Source organism: Sturnira hondurensis, unplaced genomic scaffold (genome assembly GCF_014824575.4).
Source record: "Sturnira hondurensis isolate 20B ecotype Veracruz unplaced genomic scaffold, ASM1482457v3 Scaffold0016284, whole genome shotgun sequence".
NCBI lineage: Eukaryota > Metazoa > Chordata > Mammalia > Chiroptera > Phyllostomidae > Sturnira > Sturnira hondurensis.
The window spans coordinates 627,706-651,740 of NW_028088915.1; the positions used below are offsets into that span (position 1 = coordinate 627,706).

Below are 24,035 nucleotides of genomic sequence, written 5' to 3' on the forward strand. Positions count from 1 at the left end.
ATCTCCACTGCTGATTGAGGAAGTGACAACCTTGGGTTGTGCTAATGATCACCTTGGGACCATAATAGAAGGGCTGGGGACAAAGCCAAAGCCATGAGGAGAGAAGGGCTGAGAGACTCTCAGAGAACTGGAGCCTGATCTCCAATCAAGCCATGCCTGAAGCATGCCCTTCCTGAGTCCATCAAGGCCTCTGAAAATTCCCCATGCCCAGGAGCTTCCCACTTACCAACCAAAACCCAACTCTAATTGACCTTTAACCCCAGAGATCATGTCCTGCTCTACATTAATCTCAAGATTTTCTACCCCACCCCTTATCTGAACATATGGAACCCCATGTATCCTCCATCCCCAGGCATGTGAAGCTCCACGGATTCTCTGACCTTTCAGATTTTTGGCAACCCAACTACCCAACATAACCTCCACAAGGACTCTATGTAAGCTCTCTGCTGCAGCAGGAAGCCTAGTGGTTCTGTCCTCAGGGTCTGCTCTGGTGTAGCACCTTGCAAATCATGACTGAACTTATGTTTTAGGCTCAAAAAATTTCTTGTACAGCCAATGAAAACCAGAATGTTTGAGGCTGTTTGAATTGGTTTTGCTTCTTTTAAATGAAAACATCCTAATTAAGACCATCTGTGAAATGTCCCATAGCCAGAACCAGCTGCTTATTTATTGAGCAAGGAAAACAAACACTGACCTTTTGAGAAATATTTCAATAATTGTGGAGAGTAATGTGGGAGTAGAGAAAAACAAACAAATGTGTTTTAAAACACCATTCCTTTACAAAGTTTGGGGGGCAAATGTATAAAAACTTGATGTTGCAACAATGCCCCTGGACTCGGCTTTTTTAATAATTAGTTTTTAAAAATAATTAGCTGAGTCTTTTACCTTCTCAATATCTCTATTTCTTTTGTAAATTGAAGAAGTAATTACTCCTGCTCCCTGACTCACTGGGTCATGGGGTTCAAGAGAGATTACATACACTGTGATAAAGTTCTTCGTGAAGTTATAAAATCAGTATGGGACCACAGGGTTTCATGAGGTCAGCTGTTCCCCCCAAAGCTCAGGCTTTCCCAATGGGCTCTACTTCCTCCTGATATTATGGTGACTTCAATCAATATGATTCATTGTGAAAAATTGCCACAGTAACTGGGTAGTTATGGTGTTCACTCATCCACAGCACATTAGCTAGGAGGTATTTGTCTACAATTTCGAGATTCACCAAAATGGCCCAGCACATTTTACAACCCCATGGTGAGAAACATCTTGAAGTAAATTGCTTTTCTGGCAATTCATTATCTTCTATTTAAGGGAAAAACAAAATATTTCCTCAGAGCAGGGACTATGGGCTCTTCATGTTTGTATCTTCTTTGGCAGTGCCTGGCACCTTTAGGCCCAACACCTGCTAATTGAATTGAATTGGATTGGATTGAATTGAATTGGATTGAATTGAATTGAATTGAATTGAATTGAATTATATTCAGCTAGCTCCCAAACCAGGAAGAAACCCAGAGCCCAGGTTGGCTACTGTGAGAGTGACTTGAAATGCTGAGCCAATAGCCTGCAAATTCTATACAACAGTTTTTGTTGACATGATAGCCTTAGAAGAGAGGATAGTGGGATAGACTTCCTTCCTTTGGGGAGCACATCATATACCTGCAAGAGAAAGGTTGTTTCCTTGTACTCAGCTAGACAACGGTTGTTCAGATTCACCTCTTACCTTGGCTAACTTGCTCTGTGGGCTGCATTTGGCTTTGCATTTCTGTGTTTTTTCCTTTCTTCTGTTCATCAGGTTTAGGAGTAGCTTGTGTTTGTCTGTTCCTGGGGGCTAGAGAATATGAACAGAAGGAAGCAAATAACATCATAAAGGCTTATAATAATAAACTTTCTTCATGTACTATTTACTCAGAAAGTGTCTTTCTAGTGCTTGTGGTGTGCCAGGAAATATCCCAGGTGCTGGGGTTACAAAGATGACCCACACATATGCCCTGCCCTTGGGGTATTTTCCAAGGGCCCTGTTCATGTCAAGCCCAAGACAGCACTGGCCTTCTGTATTCATGTGTGTAATGACAGTGACCTTCAGCATGCTTCTGAAAGGGCTGAGAGATTTTCTGGTGGAATTTTTTGTGTATGTGTGTCTCCCCCAAAGGGAATCCATTCTGGCCATCGACCCTGCTGACACTGTGCACGGGTGTATGTGTGATGGCACTGAAGAGCGATCTGACTCAACAGCCCACTGACCGACTCCCTTGTTTCCCTAAAGCAGCTCATTTAAAAGTTGGAGAGATGCAATCTCAATGTAATGAGAAGAAGACCTCTCTACAACCCCCCTTCTATTGTGAAGATTTTGGTAAAGGAGTTGAGTAAGGGCACCAAAATGAGGGGGAGTTGGGATTCTAACTTAGGGTTCAAGAAGGGATCTTCTGGGGAAAAGGACTATGGGGTACTTCAACAGAGCAGTAATCTCCTGACATGCAGTCTATATACAGTCTGGGTAGGACAAAAGTCACTGCCACTCACCAACAGCATCTCCAGGATTAAGAAATAAAAGGACATGAACCCACCACTATTCACCACTTTCTAATATCATGGAATGGACAAAGGATCTCATAGGGAAATTGGACTCATGAGAGAACTTTCAGGATTCAAAGAAGAAAGTTAAATGGCAAAATCATAGTATCAGGTCAGCTTCGATTTAGAAAGCATCTTGGGGGTCATTCCCATCAATTCCAGTACAGGGAGGCAATCTGCCTACAGTATCTGAGAAAGTAGCTTTGCAATCTCTTCTTGCCCTCCCCAGCAATTGTGAGGCTGAAACTCAGTCCACCAGTGATGCCACTCATGTCTGGCAATGAAGGCCTTGAGCTCTCAAGCCATGTTTGGACATTCAGACATAAAGAAATGCTAAGTGAACAATTTCCTCTGCCTCTCTGCTTCCCTCATGCTGATTTGGGGCCTCATCCCCACACACATCAGTCTGACCAGCCTATGGCTTGTTATTCTGATCCCAGCAAGGGCATGTGGGGCCTCTGGGGAATATTCCTCATGCTCTGGAATGCCAGTTCCTGACAGTGGGCTGGGGTAGTACCTGGACTAACAACGTATTTCTGCTTAACTATGTATTTCTCCTCCAAAGAGATCTCCAAAAGGCCCCAGGGTACCCAGAGTGAAAAATGTCAGTAATAGATAAGCCTCTAGATTTCAGTAGCATGAGCTTCTATTTCCTTTTTACCCTTGTCAGGGGAGGAAATGCCTCTCCCATTGCTCCTGGTTTTGTACCTAGAACTTTTTCCTTGGGTTTGCAGAGCTGGTAACTGAAAATGAGAGGAAAGGAGAGGACTCATGGGGCATTCTTAGGAGTTCACACTGCTGCGTTTCTCGAGGTGGAGCTAGGATAAGTGTATTTCATCAATCAGGATATTGGTGGTATGAAGTGTGAGCTTTGGAAATCAGAACACAAACAAGTCAATGCAGCCCTATAGGTCGATATGGCGTACTGGAATTGGTTTTTCACTATATGTATTCTTTATATAGGTTTATTCATGCTATTCTTTTTTATTTTTTGAAAATGTGATAGATTAGACATAACATAAAATTTACCATATCAATCATTTTAAATGTACAATTCAATGGCATTCATGATGCTGTGAACTAGAATTTTTTTAAATTGTTCAGTAATTATTAGTGTAATGTCTGTTCTCTGCCTGCCCCTGGAATATGTTTCTTGAATGTTAGATATCCCGTATACCCAGACCAGTCCTTGGAACTAGGAGATGCTCCTTAGATATTTGTTAAGTAAATGAATATTCCAGAAACTACTAAAGTTAGTTACCATATAGTTCAGACTGGTCAGTTTTTGTGTAGGAGGCTGAGTGGACAAAAGCTGGAACTCTGTCTCTCTCTTTGCTACAGCTCCCTTCCCCTTGGTAGTTACAAAAGGAAACACTTACAAATGTTTGTGCACTGACATTGGTTTTCCCAGGAAGAGTGACCAGAATTTCCTGTACAATTCATATAGGGCAACCTGTTGCTTATCCTACGGAAGCCTTTCTTGCAGTCACAGATGACCAAGGTGCCGATTTTGTACGTGAGGGCTTTGTATGTGGCATGGCTGACTTGTGGTAGCTTGTGAGGACAAAACTCTGCAAAGAAAAAGAAGCACGTTAGGAGTTCAGGAAGGCCCAGGCAAATGCTCACATACTTAACCATGTAGTGATTTAATCACTCAGTTCTTCCTTTTATTTAAAGGGTTTATGTACACCCCACTGTTTCCTAGAAAGAAACTAAGGCTATTGTCATTGTTCTTTACAAACCTTTGTATGAGACACAGTTCAAAATTGAATTGAAACCAAATCCCTCTTTAGACTACAATATATTTCAAAGGAAATGAATAGAAATGAATATGGTTTTGTTCCGAATATGCCTTCTGCTGCGCAAGTAGAGAGAGACAAAGCAGAAATATGAGGAAAAGAAGAGAGGAGAACTGTGTAAATTTAATTAAGGAACAAAATGGGTGTGTGAGTGAAATAAGAACTTTTCAGGAAATAAGCGTTGTCTAACTTTCTATAATTAATGATTTTGTACCATTAAAAATGGAAATGTAAAGTGTTTCTTCAGTCAATGTCTAGGTAGTGGGAAGTGTGTATTTCTCACCCACCCACCCACCCACACACCCACCTGTGAGTTTTCCAAATCTCTTTGCATACTGCAAAGACCTGACCCTTTCTCAGCTCAAAAAATGGACACTAGTTTCCCACACTTGATGCAGTGGCCAAATATCCAACTATTAAGGGGAAAAAGCATTGGTCTAATCAGAAAGATGACTTCATTACATATCTTGCAACAAGTTCTCCTGCCTCAAGAAACTAGATTAAAAAAAAAAAGCCACCCACTGGATGAAAGAAGCGGATAGGAAGGATCATGGGAGACAGGAAAAGGTGAGAGAGCAGGGCCTCTATCACAGCCAGCCCCTCCATCCACCAGAGTAGGCACTGAGTCTGGGCTGGTTGCCACACTCATTGCTGGCAAAGGACCATCCGCCAATTGCTTATTAATCACTTGGGTTGTAGTGAAGCTTCTCTGTGCCTTCACACTCTGTCCAGAGTCATGTCTTCCTAGAAGCCAACCCATCCAAGACTTAGGACACTCCTATTGCCCCCAGGAACAGAAGGTGAGGAGCCCGTGGGCACCTTGCCCCATGTCCATACAAGGAGGGATTAAATGAAAGCAATTTGAATGGTTCAGTGGGCCAGCAATTGTAGAGGAACATGTACTATAAGCACTCAATAAGTCCTGGTACTTATAATAACATACTACTAAGACAAGAAAGCCAGCATGGTGGAAAGTGGAGAGAGATGGTTTTCTAGATTATAGCTCTACCAGTTTACCAGCTATATAGCTTTATTATTTTTGCTTATCTAAGATGTGGCTTCCTTTTCTGTATTGTGGCTATTATAATTATTATTTATAAAGAAATAATAATTATTTCATTTTCTGTATAGTGGGTGTTATAATAATTATTTTACTGATTTGTTTTAAAGACTGTATGACATAACATACTAAGATAACTTGCAGAGCACCTGGCATGAAATAGGCATAGATAATTGCTAGTTCGGTTTTTTCCCTCTGTACAGAAAAAGAGGATAGTGATACACATCCTCTGGGGTGTTTATCCCTTAACTTCAGCAAAAGGGCATCTCTCTCTACAGCCTATATGATTAGTACCACTCTCTGTCACTTACTAGACATCAACACTAACCAACTTTTTAAGTATGAGATGGTGAATCTGTTTCTAAAACAAAATACGTATAATAATCAGAAGAGGAACATGGCAAGGACATCATTACCTTTAACTGCTGCTTTTCAATCTTGTACTAGAAGTCCTAGCTAATGTCACAGAAAAAAGGGAAATAAAAGGTATACAGACTGGGAAGGAAGAAATGAAATTTTCTGTTTGCAGACATCATGACTGACTATGTAGAAAATCTGAAAGAACAGACAAAACAACAACCCTTTTCATACTAATAAGCGATTATAGCAGGGTTACATGATACAAAGCTAATTTACAGAAGTCAATTGCTTGGCTATGTAGCAGCAATGAACAAATGAAAATTGAAATTAAAAACACAATAGCATTTAATTAGCATCCCCAAAATAAAGTACTTCGATATAAATCTAAGAAAATATATACCAGATCTATATGAGACAAACTATAAAACTCTGATGAAAAAAATCAAGGAAGAACTAAATAAATGAAGAAATATTCCACATTCATGGATAGGAAGATTCAATGTTGTCAGTATGTCAGTTCTTTCCAACTTGAACTATAGACAATGTAATCCCAATAAAAATTCCAGCAATGTGTTTTGTGGGTGTCAAGAAGCTGCTTCCCAAGTTTGTATGGAGAAGCAAAGGGCTTGGAATAGCCAACACAATATTGAAGAACAAAGTTGGAGGACTGATACTGCCTGACTTCAAGACTTCCTATAAAGCTACAGTAATGAACACAATGTAGAACTGGTGAAAGAATGGACAAAAAGATCTATGTGACAGACTAGAGATGCCATAAACAAACCTACGTGAATATGGTCAACTGATCTTTGAAAAAAGAACAAAGGCAATACAATGGAACGAAGACAGTCTTTTCAAGAAATGATGCTGAAACAACTGGACATCCACACGCAAAAAGTGGATCTAGACAGAGAGCCTACGTCTTTCACCAAAATTAATTCAGAATGGATCACATTCCTAAACGTAAAACAAAAAACTATAAAACTCCTAGAAGATAACATAAGAGAAAGACCAGATAACCTTGATTTTGATCATGACTTTTTAGATGTAACACCAGTGGCATGATCCATGAAAGGAAGAATTGAGAAACTAGATTGTATTAAAATATTTCTGCTATCAAAAGAATGAAAAGATAAGCCACAAACTGGGAAAAATATTTGTAAAAGATACATTTGACTAAGGACTGTTATATAAAATATACAAAGAATGCTTAAAAGTAAACAATACAAAAATTAACAATCTGATTTTAAAAATGGGCCAATCACCCTGGCTGGTGTAGCTCAGTGGATTGAGTGCAGGCCTACGAACCAAAGGGTCACCAGTTCAATTGCCAGTCAGGACACATGCCTGGGTTGTGGGCCAGATGCCCAGTAAGGGGCATGGGAGAGGCAACCACACATTGGTTTCTCTCCTTTTTTTCTCCCTCCCTTCCCCTCTCTCTAAAAATAAAGAAATAAAAGCTTTTTAAAAAATGGGCCAATGACTTTAATAGCACCTTACCACACAAAATATACACATGGCAAATAAGCATATGAAAAGATGCTCCAAATCATGTGTCATCAGGGAAGTGTAAATTAAAACAATAATGTGATGTCACTAGACACCTTGAGGATGGCCAAAATCCAGAATACCAAATGCTGGTAAGGATGTAGAGCAACAGGAACCCTCATACATTGCTAGTGAGGATACAAAATGGTGCAGCCACTTTGGAAGACAGTTTGGCAGATTCTTACAAAATTAAACCTACTCTTACTGTGCAATCCAATAATCATGCTTCTTAGGATTTACCCAAAGGATCTGAAAACTTGTGTCCATGCAAAAACTTGCATCTATGCAAAAACTTGCACATGGATGTTTATAGCAGTTGTATTCATAATTGCCAAAACTTGGAAGCAATCCCATAGATATCCTTCAGCAGGTGAATGGACAAATAAACTGAGGTACATCAGACAATGGTATATACTTCAGCACTAAAAAGCAATGAGTTGTCAAGCCATGAAAAGACATGGAGGAAACTTAAATGCATATTATTAAGTGAAAGAGGCCAATCTCAAAAGGCCTTATACTGTATAATTCCAACTCTATGATATTCTGGAAAAGGCAAAATTGTGGAGACAGTACAAAGATCAGTGGTTGACAGGCACTAGGGAGGGGGGCAGGTTGTATACAAAAAGCACAAGGGACTTTTAGAGCAGTGAAAATACTCTGTATGCTACAATAATGGTGAACACATGTCATTCTACATTTGTCTAAATTCATACAATCTATAACACCAAGAGTAAATCCTAATGTCAGCTGTGGACTCTGAGGGATAATGATGTGTCAGGGTAGGTTTATTGGTGTAGCAAGTTAGAAATAGATGGCAAGAAGATAGACTTAAAGTCACTCATATCAGTAATTACATGAAACATAACTTAAAAGCCAGATACTTTCAGACTGGATGAAACAGCAAGGCCCAACTATATGCTATCTGCAAGAGAATACACTTTAAATATAAGGACAATGATAGATTAAAAATAAAGGTCACATGGACAATAACTAAGGTGTGGGGCGGAAATGGGAGGGAGATGGGGAGCAGTGCGGGGGGCATGGCTGGGAATATAAGACAGAAAACTGTACCTGAACAAAAATTAAATAAAAATTAAAAAATATATATATTATGCAAAGGTACACATCAGAAAGCTGGTGTGGCTATACACACACACACACACACATATATATATGTAAATGTCAAAAAGTAGATTTTAAAATAAACATTCACAGATGACTTTATTGTTTACATAAAATTAGTAAGAGATCTACAAACTAACTGTAGCAATCTCAATGTATAAAAATCACTTGTGGTTAGTTCTTTTGTTCTTTTTTAAAATTTATTTATTTATTTGTTTTTAGAGAGAGGGGAAGGAAAGGGGAAAGAGAGGGAAGGAAACATCAATGTGTGGTTGCCTCTCACACGCCCCCTACTGGGGACCTGGCCCACAACCCAGACAAGTATCCTGACAGGGAATCAAACTGGTTACCCTTCAGTTCTCAGGTCAACATTCAATCCACTGAGCCACACCAACCAGGGCTACTTGTGGTTAGTTTTAAGTACTGGAAGAAACCAATTATAAAATAAAAAATTTTAAAACAATTCCCTTTACAATAATATAAAAACATAAAATACTCATTAATAAATTTACCAAAAATTTGCAAGACCTCTAAATTGAAGACTGTAAAATATTGCTAAAATAAACTAAAGAGCCATATAAGTGGAGAGATGTACCATGTCCATGGGCTGGAACATTTTTTTAAAGAAATATATGTCAATTCATCTTAAATTTATCAATAAACTCAATGTACAACTACAATTAAATTACAATTTAAAAAATCCAGCACACTTCTGGATACAAATTTGGCAAGTTGATTCTAAAGCTTCTTTGGAAATGAAAAAGACCTAGAATTTCTCAAACAACTTTAAACAGATGTACGAATTTGAAGGATTCACATAATTTTATGTCAAAGACTTTCTATAAAGATACAGTGACCAAGTCATACATATTAGTAAAGGACTGACAAATAGAATAATAAAACAGAATAGAAAATTTAGAAATATCAAATAGATATTTCTGAATAACATATAAATTCAGCTGATTGTTTTACAAACATATCAGGGCAATTCAGTGAAAAAAGGAAAAATGCTTCTGGAAGAAATGAATAGATATATAGTGAAAAGAGAACCTCACTTCATATGCAAAAATTCATTTTATTATATATCTAAACATGTATGTACTAGATCTGTATATCATAAACATAAAACTTGAAACTATTATGCTTCTAAAAGCAAATAAAGGTAAATGCTTTTGCAAGCTAGATATAGGCAGAGGACACAAAAAGCACTCACCATAAAAGAGAAGTAAATTAAAAACTTTTGCCTGTCCTAAGATATTAAGAAACTGGAAAAATAAATGGTAGAAATAGACTGGAAAGAAATGTTTGCAACATATATATGTGATAGAAAGGTTTGTATCCACATTATATACAGAATTACAAATCAATACTAAAAGGCAAACAATCCAATAAATAAATGAGCAAAGACTTGAAGGATCACTTCTCCGAAGAACATACTTGATTATCAGTAAGCACAGGAAAGAGTGCTCGACATCAGTAGACAGAAAAAAAAAAGCAAATTGGAAACGACCATGAGATAGTCCATCAGAAGGGGTAAAATGGGTAAAAGAATGATACTACCAAATGCTGGAGAGGAAGTAAAGCTACTGGAACTCTCTCACGTTACTGATAGCAGTGTAAAATAATACCATTACTCTGGAAAATTGAAACTTTGTAAAGTGAAGTTAAGTACATATCTACTCTACATCTACATATCTACTCTGTATCTACATATCTACTCTCCATTTCCAGATATTTGTCTAGGAGGAATAAAAGCATATGTCTACAAAAAGGCATACAAAATATTTATAGTAGCTTTAAATAATCTCAAAAACATTATATTGAACAAAAGCAGATAGACATACTGTTTGATTCTATTTATATGAAGTTCAAGAAAAGGCAGACCTAGTGTACAGAAAGTAAGCAGGTTGCTTGTGGTGGGTGGGGACTGACTGGAGGGGGGTGACAGAGATGTTGACTATACGGGGCAACTATAGATGTTGCCAAAACTCATCAAATTGTACACTTAACATCTGTGCATTTCACTGTCGGTGATTTTACCTCAAAAATCATTAAGAAGTATACTTAGCAACTCTTGTAGTTATTAATTACCACAAACAATCAAGGGTTAACCTCAGATGCATTTGGAATCTGATAACTCAACCACAAACTAAGACAATTTCTAAACACATAAATTTGAAAAAAGGCATACAGATGTCCTTAAAAACTCTTTAATTACATAATAGCATGCTTTTCTAAGTAAGGCCATGGAAATTTCCAGAGTCATTATGAGTTAGCCTGAGTATTTGAGGAGTTCGTGTGGGGATGAGAAGTTCCAGGACTTCTTACTGCCATAGATTTTCCTTTCATAAAAGCATCTTTTCTGTAATTCAGAAGCACTGAATCTTCTCTGGCCTATAGCAAAGAACCAGTATGAGCTAGGTTATAATTCTTTTCCCTGATATGCCTTACCAAGGGTGTTCGTTCCAAATACCATCTGAAGAAAGCGGGAGGTAGAAAAGTACGTGGGTAAGGTAGCCCTGGAGGTTTGTTTGTTTTTTTTACTCTAATAGGAATAAATCTGGACTATTTTTGGCCCTTCTCAGTAGGGTATCATAAAAGAAACAGCAGTACCTCTTTTTTAAAAAAAGGAATTAAAAGTACTTTATCTATCCTGAAGTCTTGCAGAGAAATAATAAAGAATTCTATTTACATGACTCAATAAAATGTCTCTAAATCTTCTTTCCCTATATTATCCCTTAAAAATGTTTTCCCACACAGAATAGCATCTTTGCTTATTCTGTACACTTACTCACTAAAAACTCTGAGAATTCTTTCTCAAAATTCAGTTCACAGGAAGGGGCTTTTCTCCGCCTTTCCTCTTGTACCTGTCTTTCTCATTTCCAACAGTGGCTCTGACTCTTTAGCAGAAATTGGCCTGTGCTCTCAGCTCTACCCATTGCCCTCACTTGTACCACAGTGGGCCTAGAGGCTCAGGAGGCAAACAAAATTTTCTTTAGAAGGTGGGAAGGGAAATCTTTTTCTCTCTGCAATTTTTAAGTATCAGTACAAGTCTGGATGTAGATGTCATTTTTTTCTCCTGAGAGTATTTAAAGTGTCTGCTGCCAATGGCTACATGCCTGTGAAGGATGCCAAGAAGATCCCAGCCCCAAATCCCTGCCCACCCCCATCCGATTGCCCATGAGGTAGTACAAACCATCCTTCACTTAGTCATCCTTTCCTTAGGGCATTCTCTCCTTCAGCATCCTCTTTCCAGTGATAGGAGTTTTATATCATTTATCATTAACTCTTTGGTAAGAGCTGAATTATGTCCCCTCAGATTTACATATTGAAACTAACTCCCAGAACCTCAGAACTGACTGTATTTAGAGAACCAGCCTTTAAAAAGGTAATTAAGATTAAATTAGGTCACACCTGGCTGGTGCGGTTCAGTGGATGGAGTGCTGCCCTGCAAACCAAAAGGTTGCTGGTTTGATTCCCAGTCAGGGCCCATTCCTGAGTTGGGGGGCATATAAGAGGCAACCACACACTGATATTTCCTTTTCTTCTTCTCTCTCCAAAAATGAGTAAATCTTTAAAAAACAAATTTAAAAAAAGATTACATTAAGTCATATGGGTGGACCTTGGTACAATCTGACTTGTGTCTTTACAAGAAGAATTAATTTGAACATGCAGAAGATGCCGGAGATTCCCAGAGAAAAGACCCCGTGAAGAGGCAGCAGGAGGGTGACGTCTCCAAGGCAAGGAGAGAGGCCTCAGGGGAAACCAGTCCTGCCAGCACCTTGATCTTGGACTCCCAGCCTCCAGAGGTTTAAAAAATAAATTTCTGTTGTTTAAGCTGCGAAGTCTGTGGCATTTTATTATAGTAGGCTGAGCAGACCAATAGCACTCCTTAATGTAAATTAGTTTATACAACATTCTTCTCTTTGCTAACTAGTTGAAGTTTGGAGTAGAAAATGGGAAACAGGTTCTTCCCCAGAAGGGAAAGATATGGATTCCCAAAGAATTATAAGGGAGCTAAACACACGAGAAGGGTAGTGGATTGGGAGTAAGAGATAGAGAAAGAGAAGGAAGAAGGTCACATATCACTAATATGTGACATTTGTATATGATTATTTGGTTCCAAAGGGCTTTCACATTAGCATTTCATCCTGACAACAGTGTTTGAGGAAAATGTCGCCTCCATTTCACAGATGAGGAACCAGAATCTCACAAAAGATGTGTGGCTCACTCAAGGTCATCCTCAGAACCTAAACTCAGACCCAGTACCATCGAGTCCCACAGATGACAAATGCTTTTGGCTTCCCAGGTTTGCTGTGGCCATCTTGTGCATCCTACTGGTGCTTCCACTGTGCTTCCTGGCCTGTGTGAGCTTGACTTTTCCAGGAAGAAAAGGCCGAACCACCAGTTAACCCAATGGCTTTCTATTGCAACCTCCTACCACAACTTGGACCCCCAAAGGGCCAGAACTGTGTCCTAGTCCCCTTAGCAGCCATTTGCAACACCTGATATAGACCCTTACACAGATGAGTACAATATTTGCTGATTGATCTAACATGGCCCTACTTTATTTCTTGCAAAAGTGAGGTCTGGATTAAACCAAAGCCAGTCCCTTAAAACCATCATTGCAATAAAATTTATTTGTGTGGTAGTGCATTTGGAAAACTCAGAGTTCATTTTCCAATTAAATAAGTGATATAAAGACATATCAAAAGACATGGACGTGTTTATAATCATTGATCCCAGAATCCCACTACAAGGAGCATGCCCTAAGCAACCAATTCAACAGGAAGGAGAGCAAAGATGTTGAGTGATTGCTCTTGTTGTTAAACCACAAATGTAAATACCATTGATTGTACCATAAACAAAAATGGTTAAATAAGAGAAATCAGTGTGTTGTGGCATTATGCAAGTATTAAAAACCATTATGATATTGCTTGTGAAATATCTATGATGTAAAGTTAGATAGAGCCAGAAGATATATCTGGTATGTGAACCAAGATGGTGCTATATTATTATTAAAATAAAACTGGACACAGAGTGATGCAAAATTTAGTTAGTTCTCTGCATCACTGCAAAGAAGCTCTTTAACTTAAACATAGTAAACCTAATCATTCCATTCTCAGTTCTAGGGCCTGAGGAAAGACTCTGCAAAAGGAAAACTGGAGAGAGAGAAGAAAGGATTGAGGAGGAGGGGGAGGCAGAGGAGAAAATGATAGGTAAAGATTTTCAACAATCTTGTCCTTAGTTTGTATTCGCTTTAATGTTTGTCTGAACCTAGCTTCTTTAACTTCCTAAATCAACACCTTCCCCGAGTCACAATTTCTTTTCTGATTTTGTATGTCTCTCCAATTGAACACAAGATTCTCTCTTCAGTTAATATTATTGTAAAACAAGATCTATGGGTATCAGTAAGTACTTGATTAAAACATTTAAAAAGTATCTGCTACTTACACTTGTAAGTGGAGTAAAACTTCAAATTTCTTACCTGGTGTTGGGAGATGGGGATAAGTAAGTGCTCAGAGCTTGAAAAATGGGGCTTCCAGTGGGGACTCTTACCATAGGTGCAGAGCTACATTGGTGTGGCCTTACATTTTAGCTCTTACACCTTTTATGTGGACAGTGGGAAAAGGAGACAGCTATCACTTATCATTAATCCTGAAAATCCTGAGGGCTTCAGCATCCACTAAAAGAGTGTTAAACTGGGCTCTTCTGGTGTTGAAAATGTTTCCTATCTTATTTCATGATTTTTCTATGAATTGTAATTTGAAAGACACAGGCAGGATCCCAGAATTCCACTCCCTTGTCATACTCTATCTCCATCACTGCCTTGAAATATTGTCCTGGGTGCATCTTACCTTGGGATATTTGTGGATTTATTGCCTCATACTCAACTGAAGTGTGACTCTGTAGGTATTTTTGGCTTCCTCAGCCGACACTAGTGATAGTAACCGAGAGCCACTTGTATCACCGAAGAGATCTGGGAGAAAGGCGGGTGAGGGTGAGGGACCCTTGGGCACTCTTCTCTTTTCGCTGTTGCCTTTTTGTTGTTGTTGATTTCTCTCCAATGGATTGCTGGGGACTCAGCTTCTACATCTCACTCACTATGCCCATGCTGTGTTGGGAAAGACTAGGCATTTGTAGGATACACAGCAACAGATTTAGGGGTTCCAACCAGCTTCCTCTCTCCCAGGTATCTGCTTTCTCCTTTCAAGTGTTAGACCATATCACCCATCACTATTCCCAGAGGAACAAATGTGCAGCTTCTACTGCTTGTGTTTCAAATAAAAGATGAGAAATGTAGTGAAGTGAGGTGCTCTCTTTTCTTCCTGTAAGTGGCCTCACCCCACAGTAAGAAGGACAGGAGCTAGAGATCCAGGAGTTCTTAACCGGCTTTGGAACCCTGACACCCTTTTATTTTGCTTTGCCAACTCTCCCTGTATTTTTTATCCATTTATTTTTTAAATGGAATAAAACTAAAATGAGTTTTGTGCTGAAATATTTTTGTGTCTCTAGAGTTAACTAGAAATATCAATACTTAGAGGTCATTTGATCTGGGAGAGTGATGTCTAAGTTCTCTCCAACCAGTAGGACTTATGTCTAAGTTGTTTACAGCCACACTTCTCAAACTTTCATGTGCACACAAGTCCCCTGGGGGGGTCTTGTTAAAATGCTCGTTTGGATTCCCTAGGCAAGTGTGGGGGCTAACAACATCTGACAAGCTCCCAATTGCTGCTGGTGCTGCAACCACACCCTTGAAGAAGCAGTGGCTGAGGTAGCCTCCCTCTCCAGCTGCCCTTTTCCTAAGGACCACCTCCCCTAGTAGACAGACAGTAGGAGACCTCAGGTGCTATGCAATCTGCTGACAGCATCTTGTTCCCAGGCATTTCAATCAGTGTCTAAGTTGGTGCAGTGAAAATTTCCTCCCTGGAGGAAAGATGGGTAGGCAAAAACCAGTTGTGGGCTAGGTAACTTTTTTTTGTCCAATGTTGTTTGAAATGAGAAAGAATTCGTCTGGCTCTTGTGGACCCTGTGAGCAACATGAAAGATAAAGGAAAGGAAAGGGCTTCAGAAGGATGTGGACAGATTTTGAGACAAGATTCTTTGCTCTGTGGGTAAATCAAGGTCAAGTTATATTTAGCTACATCCCAGCTAGCACTGTTTCCAAAACTGAGTAAAAGCTTCATCTTTGTGCCTCTCCACTTTTCCATCTAGGGTAGAAAAGGGTGTCCAGCCTTTTGGCATCTCTGGGCCACTCTGGGAGAAGAGTCATCTTGGGCCACACATTAAATACACAAACACTAACAAAAACCTGATTAGCAAAAAAAAGTTTTAAGTAAATTTACAGTTTTGTGTAGGTCTGCATTCATAGCCATCCTGGGCCACGACACCCCTGATGGGGATGAACATCAGAATAACTTACTAAGCACAGAAAGTTCTAGATGATGATTTACTAAACTCTACACAGGGGCACAGAAGTACATCAAAAGCTCGGAGCACTTGATAAAGAGATGACCTGGTTCTTGACCTAAAGCCATTCATCTATGTCAGATCTAAGAAGAACCACAATGCTGTACCTAATGTCAAATGTACTACACAACTTCCTTAGGAAAGCCAACAGCGAAAACCAAGTGTTTCTGGTGCAAAATGCCATAGAATGATCTGAGAGCTTAGAAAAACCCTAAAGATCATTTAGGTCAACCTCCATATTTTGTGGCTGAAGAAACAGGCCGTGTGTCATTCTTCGAGTCGTGGGAACCCTGATTCCCAGCTCAGTGCTTTGCCATCATGCAGAATCATAAACATCAGGAACAGTGTGCTTTTCACCCAGCAGTGGAATCTTCTTTCTGCTGAGAAGCAGAGCTATGTCTAAGCTATTTGGGTCACTGCAAAGTGTTTGTGAAATATTGTGGTTTAATTCAGATCATTATCTTTGAAGAAGTCCGAGAGCTCAGGGCCTCCCACTGGGGCGATTTATGTAATAGTAACCATGTTATATGAGCCTGCCTGTGTGCTGCTCCTTTGCCTAGATTGCCTTTAGTGTTCGCTACACCCCTGAGAGGTAAATACTGCCATCCCGATTTTACGTAGCAGGAGATTGAAGTTCAGAGAGAGGTGGTGGGACAGAAATCACAAGAAATCCTACTATTGCTGCCCTCTTTTCTGCCTTGAAAATTTTTTCACTTTCACTTTAAGGAAATTCTTTCAAGTAGCAAACTTAAATGGGTCAAGAAGGAGAAAGGATGAAGAGGATGGAAGTGCGGATAAAAGGTGTGCATGAACCGTAGGAAACTATAAAAGCCTAAAGGCTGGTGCCATTGGCTTTGTGCAGAAATGAGATTCAAAATACTAAACAAGCAGGCTAGCAGGGTCAGGGACAAATGTGAAGGGATGCCAATGTAGGATGACATAGAGGGTCCTGGAGCCCCTGTGGCTAAGCATCAGCACTTCAGTTGCTGATGTGTAGGAGGCGCCCAGGTAATGAGTATGCAGGGGCCATTGGAGAGGCTCAACGAGGCAGATATTTATCAACAAGCTGGGAAGTATTTAAATTTTTTAACAACCCATAGGACTAAGGCAGTGATCCTCAAACCATTTGTCATCAGGACCCTTTTATACTCTTAAATGTGACTGAGAACCTCCAGAAGCCTTTGTTTTTGTGGGTTGTATCAATCGTTGTTTACCACATTTGAAATTAAAACAGAATACTGAAAGTATGTACTCACCAGGTAATTCATTTTACAATAACAATAATGAGCCGTTACACTAACACTAATTTTTATGAAAAGGACTAAATTGTCCAAAATTTAGTGAGAACAGTGGCATTGTTTTACATTTTTGCAAACTTTTAAATTTGTTCACTTAACAGAAGGGGGATTCTCACATTCCTTTCAAGCTACCGTAACATGTTGTTTTGGTTGAAGTACATGAATAAAATTCAGCCTTTTACAGTTAAAAGAGGGGAAAGTATTTTGATAGCCTTTTCAGATAATTGCAGGTATTCTTTGATATTAACTCAATAGGTGGTAGTTTCTTCATTGTAGGTTGCAGATCAATGATTTATTAGATTAGAACCCATGGGTCTGTCTTGAACTTTGAATGGGTCTTGTGCTTATACCTAATTTTGAATCAGTCATTTGGGGGGAAAAATGGTTCACTGAGTTATACAGAGCTCCTAAATATTGACACATTCATTATATAATACCAACAAATCAGATTTGTTAATGTCACCTCTGATCTCATCAGAAAAATCTTTTAAGCATTGAAAAATAGTCAAACTTACAATGGAAATACAAGTTTTTCAAAATTTTAATTGTGCTCAAATTTGACCATTCTATCAAAATGTATCAATTATCATTATCAAACCTCAAAATTTATCATAATAAATAGTATGATTGTTTTCCCTGGAGGTGGCAGGCTCACTATTCAATTTCAAGAAATGCCTGCAAACCATATATTTGAGAATTTCTCTACTAGGGTATACAAGGTGAATATTAGTTTTGCTCCTCACTTTTCTGAATGTTATATCTTTCTGCATTTGCTGGAAATGTCACAGGACTAGAACTAATTCCAAGATTCACATATGACAAGTTGTTAAAAAATCTGTTATATTCTATTACACATTTGGTTCAGTTAACTTCTCTAAAATCTATGTTGATTATGTACAAATACAACTCTATCCCTTTTAAAGAGATCTGTACTCCCTGAGTAGTAGAAAATTAGCATGAAATTCCAGCTTCCTCCCACAAACCCACCCTGGAGTGTTTCATGAGAAAAAAGGCTCTGAAAAGATCTACGAAACTAGTACAGACACAATGGAAAGTGGCCGGGTCTTTCTTTTCGTTTGTGTTTGTGTGTAGGACAGGGGTCCCCGACTCCAGAGCCTTAGACCAGTATGGGTCAGTGGCCTGTTAGGAACTGGCCTGAGAGGGTAGCCCACTTGAGCTCCTCCTCCTGTTTTGTCCTCCCCTTCCCCATCCCACCACCCTTATAAAGACCGGCCACTGGTGCCAAAAAGGTTGGGGGCTGCTGGTGTAGGAGACTTGAGGCAGCCAAGATTAGGGGGATGGGAAGCCATGCAGAGTTTTTAATTGTGTCCTTATCTCTCCCTTACACTTCTTTCTCTATTGCCTTTCTAACACAGAAAATCAGCAACCAAACCAACAAGAGCAGGGTGGAGTGGGTTTATCCAGGGGCAACTTTAAGTATAGCTGGGTGAAAAGAGGAAGAGCGGTGAAAAGAGGAAGACATGGGGACTGCCCGATCCTTGGGCATTCTCCCCTCCTGCTGTTTTCTTTGAGTCCAAGGCTGGGAGAATACCACTGAGAAAGCTCTTGGAGAAACACAGAGCCCTTCTCTGCCCAGAGGCTGCCTGAGAGAGGTGATGTAGTCAAGGTGGGAGGGGAAGACAGATTATAACAACATATTTCTTTGGCCTGAAGAATGTTCTGCCAATGTTCCCCTCCCAATTTTAATTCAGCATCTGTCCACATCTGGGGCCCAACCTTTGCCCCTTCTCATGTGACATTTGGATTGAAATTCCTAGGAGGAATGATCTCATGGGAAAATAAAAGGAGTGATGATTGCCACCATTAAAAAGGAAAGAAAAACAAACTGAAAGGCTTACACTTGCCAAAGCAGAATAAATAGAACAGAATAAATGAGAATTTTTTATAAGCTTTTAATGCCCTAACAGGGATGAGAGAATATGGAAAATATGAGGCAGGAATTAAAAAAACATAGGGATTGGTTAAAAGAGCTAATATAAAGGACTCACAGATGGATCAAACATGAATGTAGCAGTAACATGAATTAAGAGTTTGACAGATTTTTCTTATTGAGAAACTTTCAAAAAGTATCAGGTAGGGTCAGTGACAAATCATGTGATGCAGAGACTAGAATCAGATGAGTCATCATCTCTGGATTTGTAAACTTATCCTATAGTTTGTCAATTTTTGTTTTCTATATGTTGAAGCCATGTTATTGGTTGCATACAAGTTAATATGTCCCTGGTGTATTGGACTTCTATCAATATTAACTGATGTTTGGATTTTTATTAATATTCTTAACTGCAGAGTTAGTCCATTTATACTGATGCATAAAACTACTAATGCATATGTGTTAATTTTTATCATGTTACTTTCTTTTAATGATGTATTTCAAAGAGAAAAGTAATGAGCCTAGAAAGAAAATAAGAATTGCAAGAAGAGATTCTGAGCAAAGGTAAAAGTAAACTTGTGAGTGAGTCAAAATCAATATTGATGGTATATAACAATCAAAATGTCTGTTTTGTGAGGTTAAAAGCTAGAACTAAAATCCTGGAAGTCAGAAAGGTGAGTAAAGTTAAAGCATTCTAAGGTTATTTATATTTGTAAGGAGGATTATGACATTGATTAAATCTGAAATGTTTAAATTCTGGGTTCATGTTAAAAATTTGAAGATGACATCTAAAATGACAGAGTAAAGTAAATAGCTTAAAACTAGTAAAGAGAAAAGAATTAAATGGAGTAAAAACTCATTTAAGAGGAAAGAAGGGAGGAAAAAATACATAGAAAGTGAAGGGCAAAAATTAGATAGTGGAAATCAATCCAAATATATCAACTTAGGAACGAACAAAATGGATTAACCCTGCAGGTAAAGAAAAAATAATTTAAAATATAAAGTTATGTGATGTTTATAAGAGACATGCTTAAGCATAAGGGCTCTGAAAGTTTGAACCTAAAAAAGAATAGGCAATTACAATCCAAAAGAATGTTGTATCAGACTTAAGAATTAATATCAGACTTAAAGGCAAAAACAATAATAGAAATCCAGAAGTCAGTACAAATTGTTAAAAGAATATAAGCTTCAAAATATACTAAGCAAACACCAAGAAAACAAAAATTCTTTACTTCTATGGACTAAATAACATAGCTTCAAGATGTATGAAGAAAATATTGATGGAGAATGATAAGTTTATAAGTCTACCATCATAATGAGAGATTTTAACTAAGTCTTTGTGGTTGATGAATCAATCAGACAAAAATTAAGAATATAAAAAAATTGACCAACACAATTAACAAAGTTGATATAATGGGCAACTCTGGGAAACTACAACGAAAGCATAATCCACTTTTATTTCAAGCATAAATGAGACATTTATATGGTAGTCAATGAGTTGAAGGCCAACTAGGAACATAAAAGAAGGTGTTTGTGGGGAAAGTGAAAGTCTAAATAAAGAATAGAGAGAAGGAAAATAACAATGAGAGAGGGATGCTATGTAGATGCATGAGAACAGTGTACCATGAACTGATAATAATGATTAAGTCAACTCTTGATCTAACTGTAAAATGAATGAATGAGTAAGTAAAATTAAAACCAAAGCAAAGGTTTGATATAAAATCAGTGGGTCTCCAGAGCATGGTAAGGTGGCTCAAAAACATGGAGAGGTTTTTCTATTGCAGCATCAGGGATGATTCTAATAATGTGTTCCAGCTCCCAAGATGAAAAAATTGCTCAAAAGGTCTTTTCCTGGAGAAGCCATACCCAGAGATTGTGGTAGAAAAATGGCTGAAATCATATGGTATTTTAGCTCACCTGTGAGTGGAATCTAATCAACAAAACGAACAAGCAAACAAAATAGAGCCAGAGACACTGAAATAAAGAACAATCCGAAAGTAACCAGAGGGGTGGTGGGAGGGAGATAATGGGGGAAACAAGGGGAAGGGTTGTCAAGGAACATGTATAAAGGACCCATGGACAAAGCCAAAGGGAGGTATGATCAAGGGTGGGGGGTGGGGGTGGGGGAGGTGAGGGAGAGTAGTTGGAGGAAAATGGAGGCAAATATACTTAAACAACAATTTTTAAAAAAGAAGGAAAAAATAGGGAAAATTATTTCCCCCTGAGTGTGAATTGCTTCTGATTGTTTAAAAAAGAAACTTAAATTATTTTGAAACTCAAGAAAGAGGTCATTAACAGCAATGAGTTCCTGATGGATTTGTAACAGTATCACTCTTCAAAGGGTACTACTGATATGACTTAAGTACTTTACAACGGACAGTGAACTAGATTGCAAAGTAGACCATAGANGGAGGTGAGGGAGAGTAGTTGGAGAAAAATGGAGGCAAATATACTTAAACAACAATTTTTTAAAAAGAAGGAAAAAATAGGGAAAATTATTTCCCCCTGAGTGTGAATTGCTTCTGATTGTTTAAAAAGGAAACTTAAATTATTTTGAAACTCAAGAAAGAGGTCATTAACAGCAATGAGTTCCTGATGGATTTGTAACAGTATCACTCTTCAAAGGGTACTACTGATATGACTTAAGTACTTTACAACGGACAGTGAACTAGATTGCAAAGTAGACCATAGAGGTCACTACGTGTCGAGCCCCTGCTGAGGCCTGGGGATTAGCATGAACAACAGAGATGGATCTGCCCTCAGATCCATCTCCAGAGGGCAGATCTGCCCCTGCCCTTATGGATCTTGTATTCTAGACAGATATTATGTTAAGCTAGATATTAAATAAATTTTACAAATAAGCAAACAGTTATAAAGAAGTGAAATGCTAAAAAGATGTAGTATAAGCTACTATCGAAGTGTATTTATATTTGATGTTTTCCCCCTTAGCTTTATTTGACACTGACATCCTATTTATGATTGATGATGTGAATTAGTTTTGGTCCCTTATGGACTATCCATCTAATGATAATGACAATGAATAAGTATTCACGACCCAAGAAGACAACTAAAAAAATGCAGGTAAATGGCAAAAGAAGCCATCAACAAGACAAAAAGGCAACCAACCAAATGGGAGAAGATATTTGCAAACAACACCTCCAATAAGGGATTAATATCCAAAATATGCGAGGAATTCATACAACTTAACAACAAAAAAATCCAATTAAAAAATGTGCAGAGAACCCAAACAGACACTTCTCCCGAAAAGACATACCAACGGCCAACAGACATATGAAAGTATACTTAGCTTCACTAGCTATTAGGGGAATAGAAATCAAAACTACAATGAGATGCCACCTCAAACCTGTTAGGATAGCTATTATTGACAAGACTAGTAGAACCACTGTAGAAAACAGTATGAAGTCTCCTCAAAAAATTAAGTATGGAGTTGCCATATGACCCAGCAACTCCTCTTCTGAGTATCTATCTGAAAAATTAGAAAACATTTATTTGCAAAGATATATGCACACCTATGTTCACTGCAGCACTATTCACAGTGGCCAAGACACACAAACAACTGGAGTGATCAGTCATTTGGGGAAAGAAACAACTGGAAGCCACAAGATGTAGACATCTATACAATGAAATATGCTGACCCATAAGAAAAGATAAAATACTGCCACTTGTCACAACATGGGTAGATCTTGAGAATATTATACCAAGTGAAATAAGTCAGGTGGAAAAAGTCAAGAATTGTATAATTTTACTTATATGTAGGCTATAAAACTGAAGCAACAAATCTATAAACAACAAACAAACCAAAACTCATAGACACAGACAACAATATGGTGGTTACCAGAGGGAAAGGGGGATGGGATAGAGAGAGTAAAGGGTAAAAGGGGTGAAATATATGGTAACAAAGGAGATTTGAATTTGGGTGGTAAATACACAATGCAATACACAGATGATATATTATAGAATTGTACACTTGAAACCTATATAAATTTACTAACCAATGTCACCCAAATAAAATTTCAAAATGAAGCTGCAATCCCTGCCTCCACGTCTTTGTAATTTAGTAAAGAAGATAGGACAGTTATAGAATATTATGGCAAAGCAGATAAGTGATAACTGGTAGGAAGAAAAGAACAAATGCAAAGTGATATGAGTTCCCAGAAGGAAGCCATTACTTTCATATGATAGGTAGGACAGTGGAAAGAAAGTTGTGGAAATAACAACTCTGTGAGCACAGTCTGGAAGGATTAAAAGCATTCCCCAGGCACAGATTGGTAGAATAGCATGAGAAAGGCAAGGTGATGTGCTGGAGAAATACTGTGTATGTATGAGGAATTTTGAGTGAACCCATTTAGTTCAGGTAATCATTGAGTCTGAGCACTCAAGATATTTAGCAGAGAAAGCAAGAAGGAAATTGTTAGAATGAAATCATGGAGGAAATCATGTGAACATTATCAGGGAGCCATTTGAAAATTTATGGCTGTGGGATGCTGTACTCAGGTCTATTTTTTAAGAACGTTTTTTGGCAGTAGTGTACAGATGGCTAGTTGCACGCAGCAGCAGGGTAGACAGAGGTGGGAGGTAGAGTGACCAATTGAGCTAGTGCGTCTCAAACTTTCATGTGCCCGAGTTACATGGGGGAATTTATTAAAATGCAAATTTTGATCCAGCAGGTCTGTAGGGGGCCTGAGAACCTGCATTTCTCTGAGGGATTGTTGATGCTGTTCCTACCACAGTTTGAAAAGTAAGGAATTAATAGATCATTATAATAGGCTGAGTGAGAGCTAAGAGGAGCCTTGAGAATGGGAAAGAGCAGAGGGGTCAAGTAGATTGGAGAGATGGGAGAGAAGGCATATTCGTATGACTGTACAACCACTGGCAGGTGGGGAGCAAAGGAAGAGGAA

General features: G+C 38.5%; 1 protein-coding gene across 3 annotated transcripts in view; it reads right to left on the minus strand.

Annotated features, from left to right (window-relative positions):
• IL2RA (interleukin 2 receptor subunit alpha) overlaps positions 1 to 24,035 on the minus strand; it is a 57,223-nt gene that overhangs the window by 9,650 nt on the left and 23,538 nt on the right. For 2 of the 3 annotated variants that reach the window (XM_037065917.1, XM_037065915.1), the window contains exons 2-3: positions 3,948 to 4,139; positions 1,718 to 1,825 (exon numbers count right to left, since the gene is read on the minus strand). In XM_037065917.1, coding sequence (XP_036921812.1) covers positions 1,718 to 1,825; positions 3,948 to 4,139 — 300 coding nt within the window. The remainder of the gene's footprint in view (positions 1 to 1,717; positions 1,826 to 3,947; positions 4,140 to 24,035) is intronic. The other variant, XM_037065918.1, reaches the window with a different exon arrangement.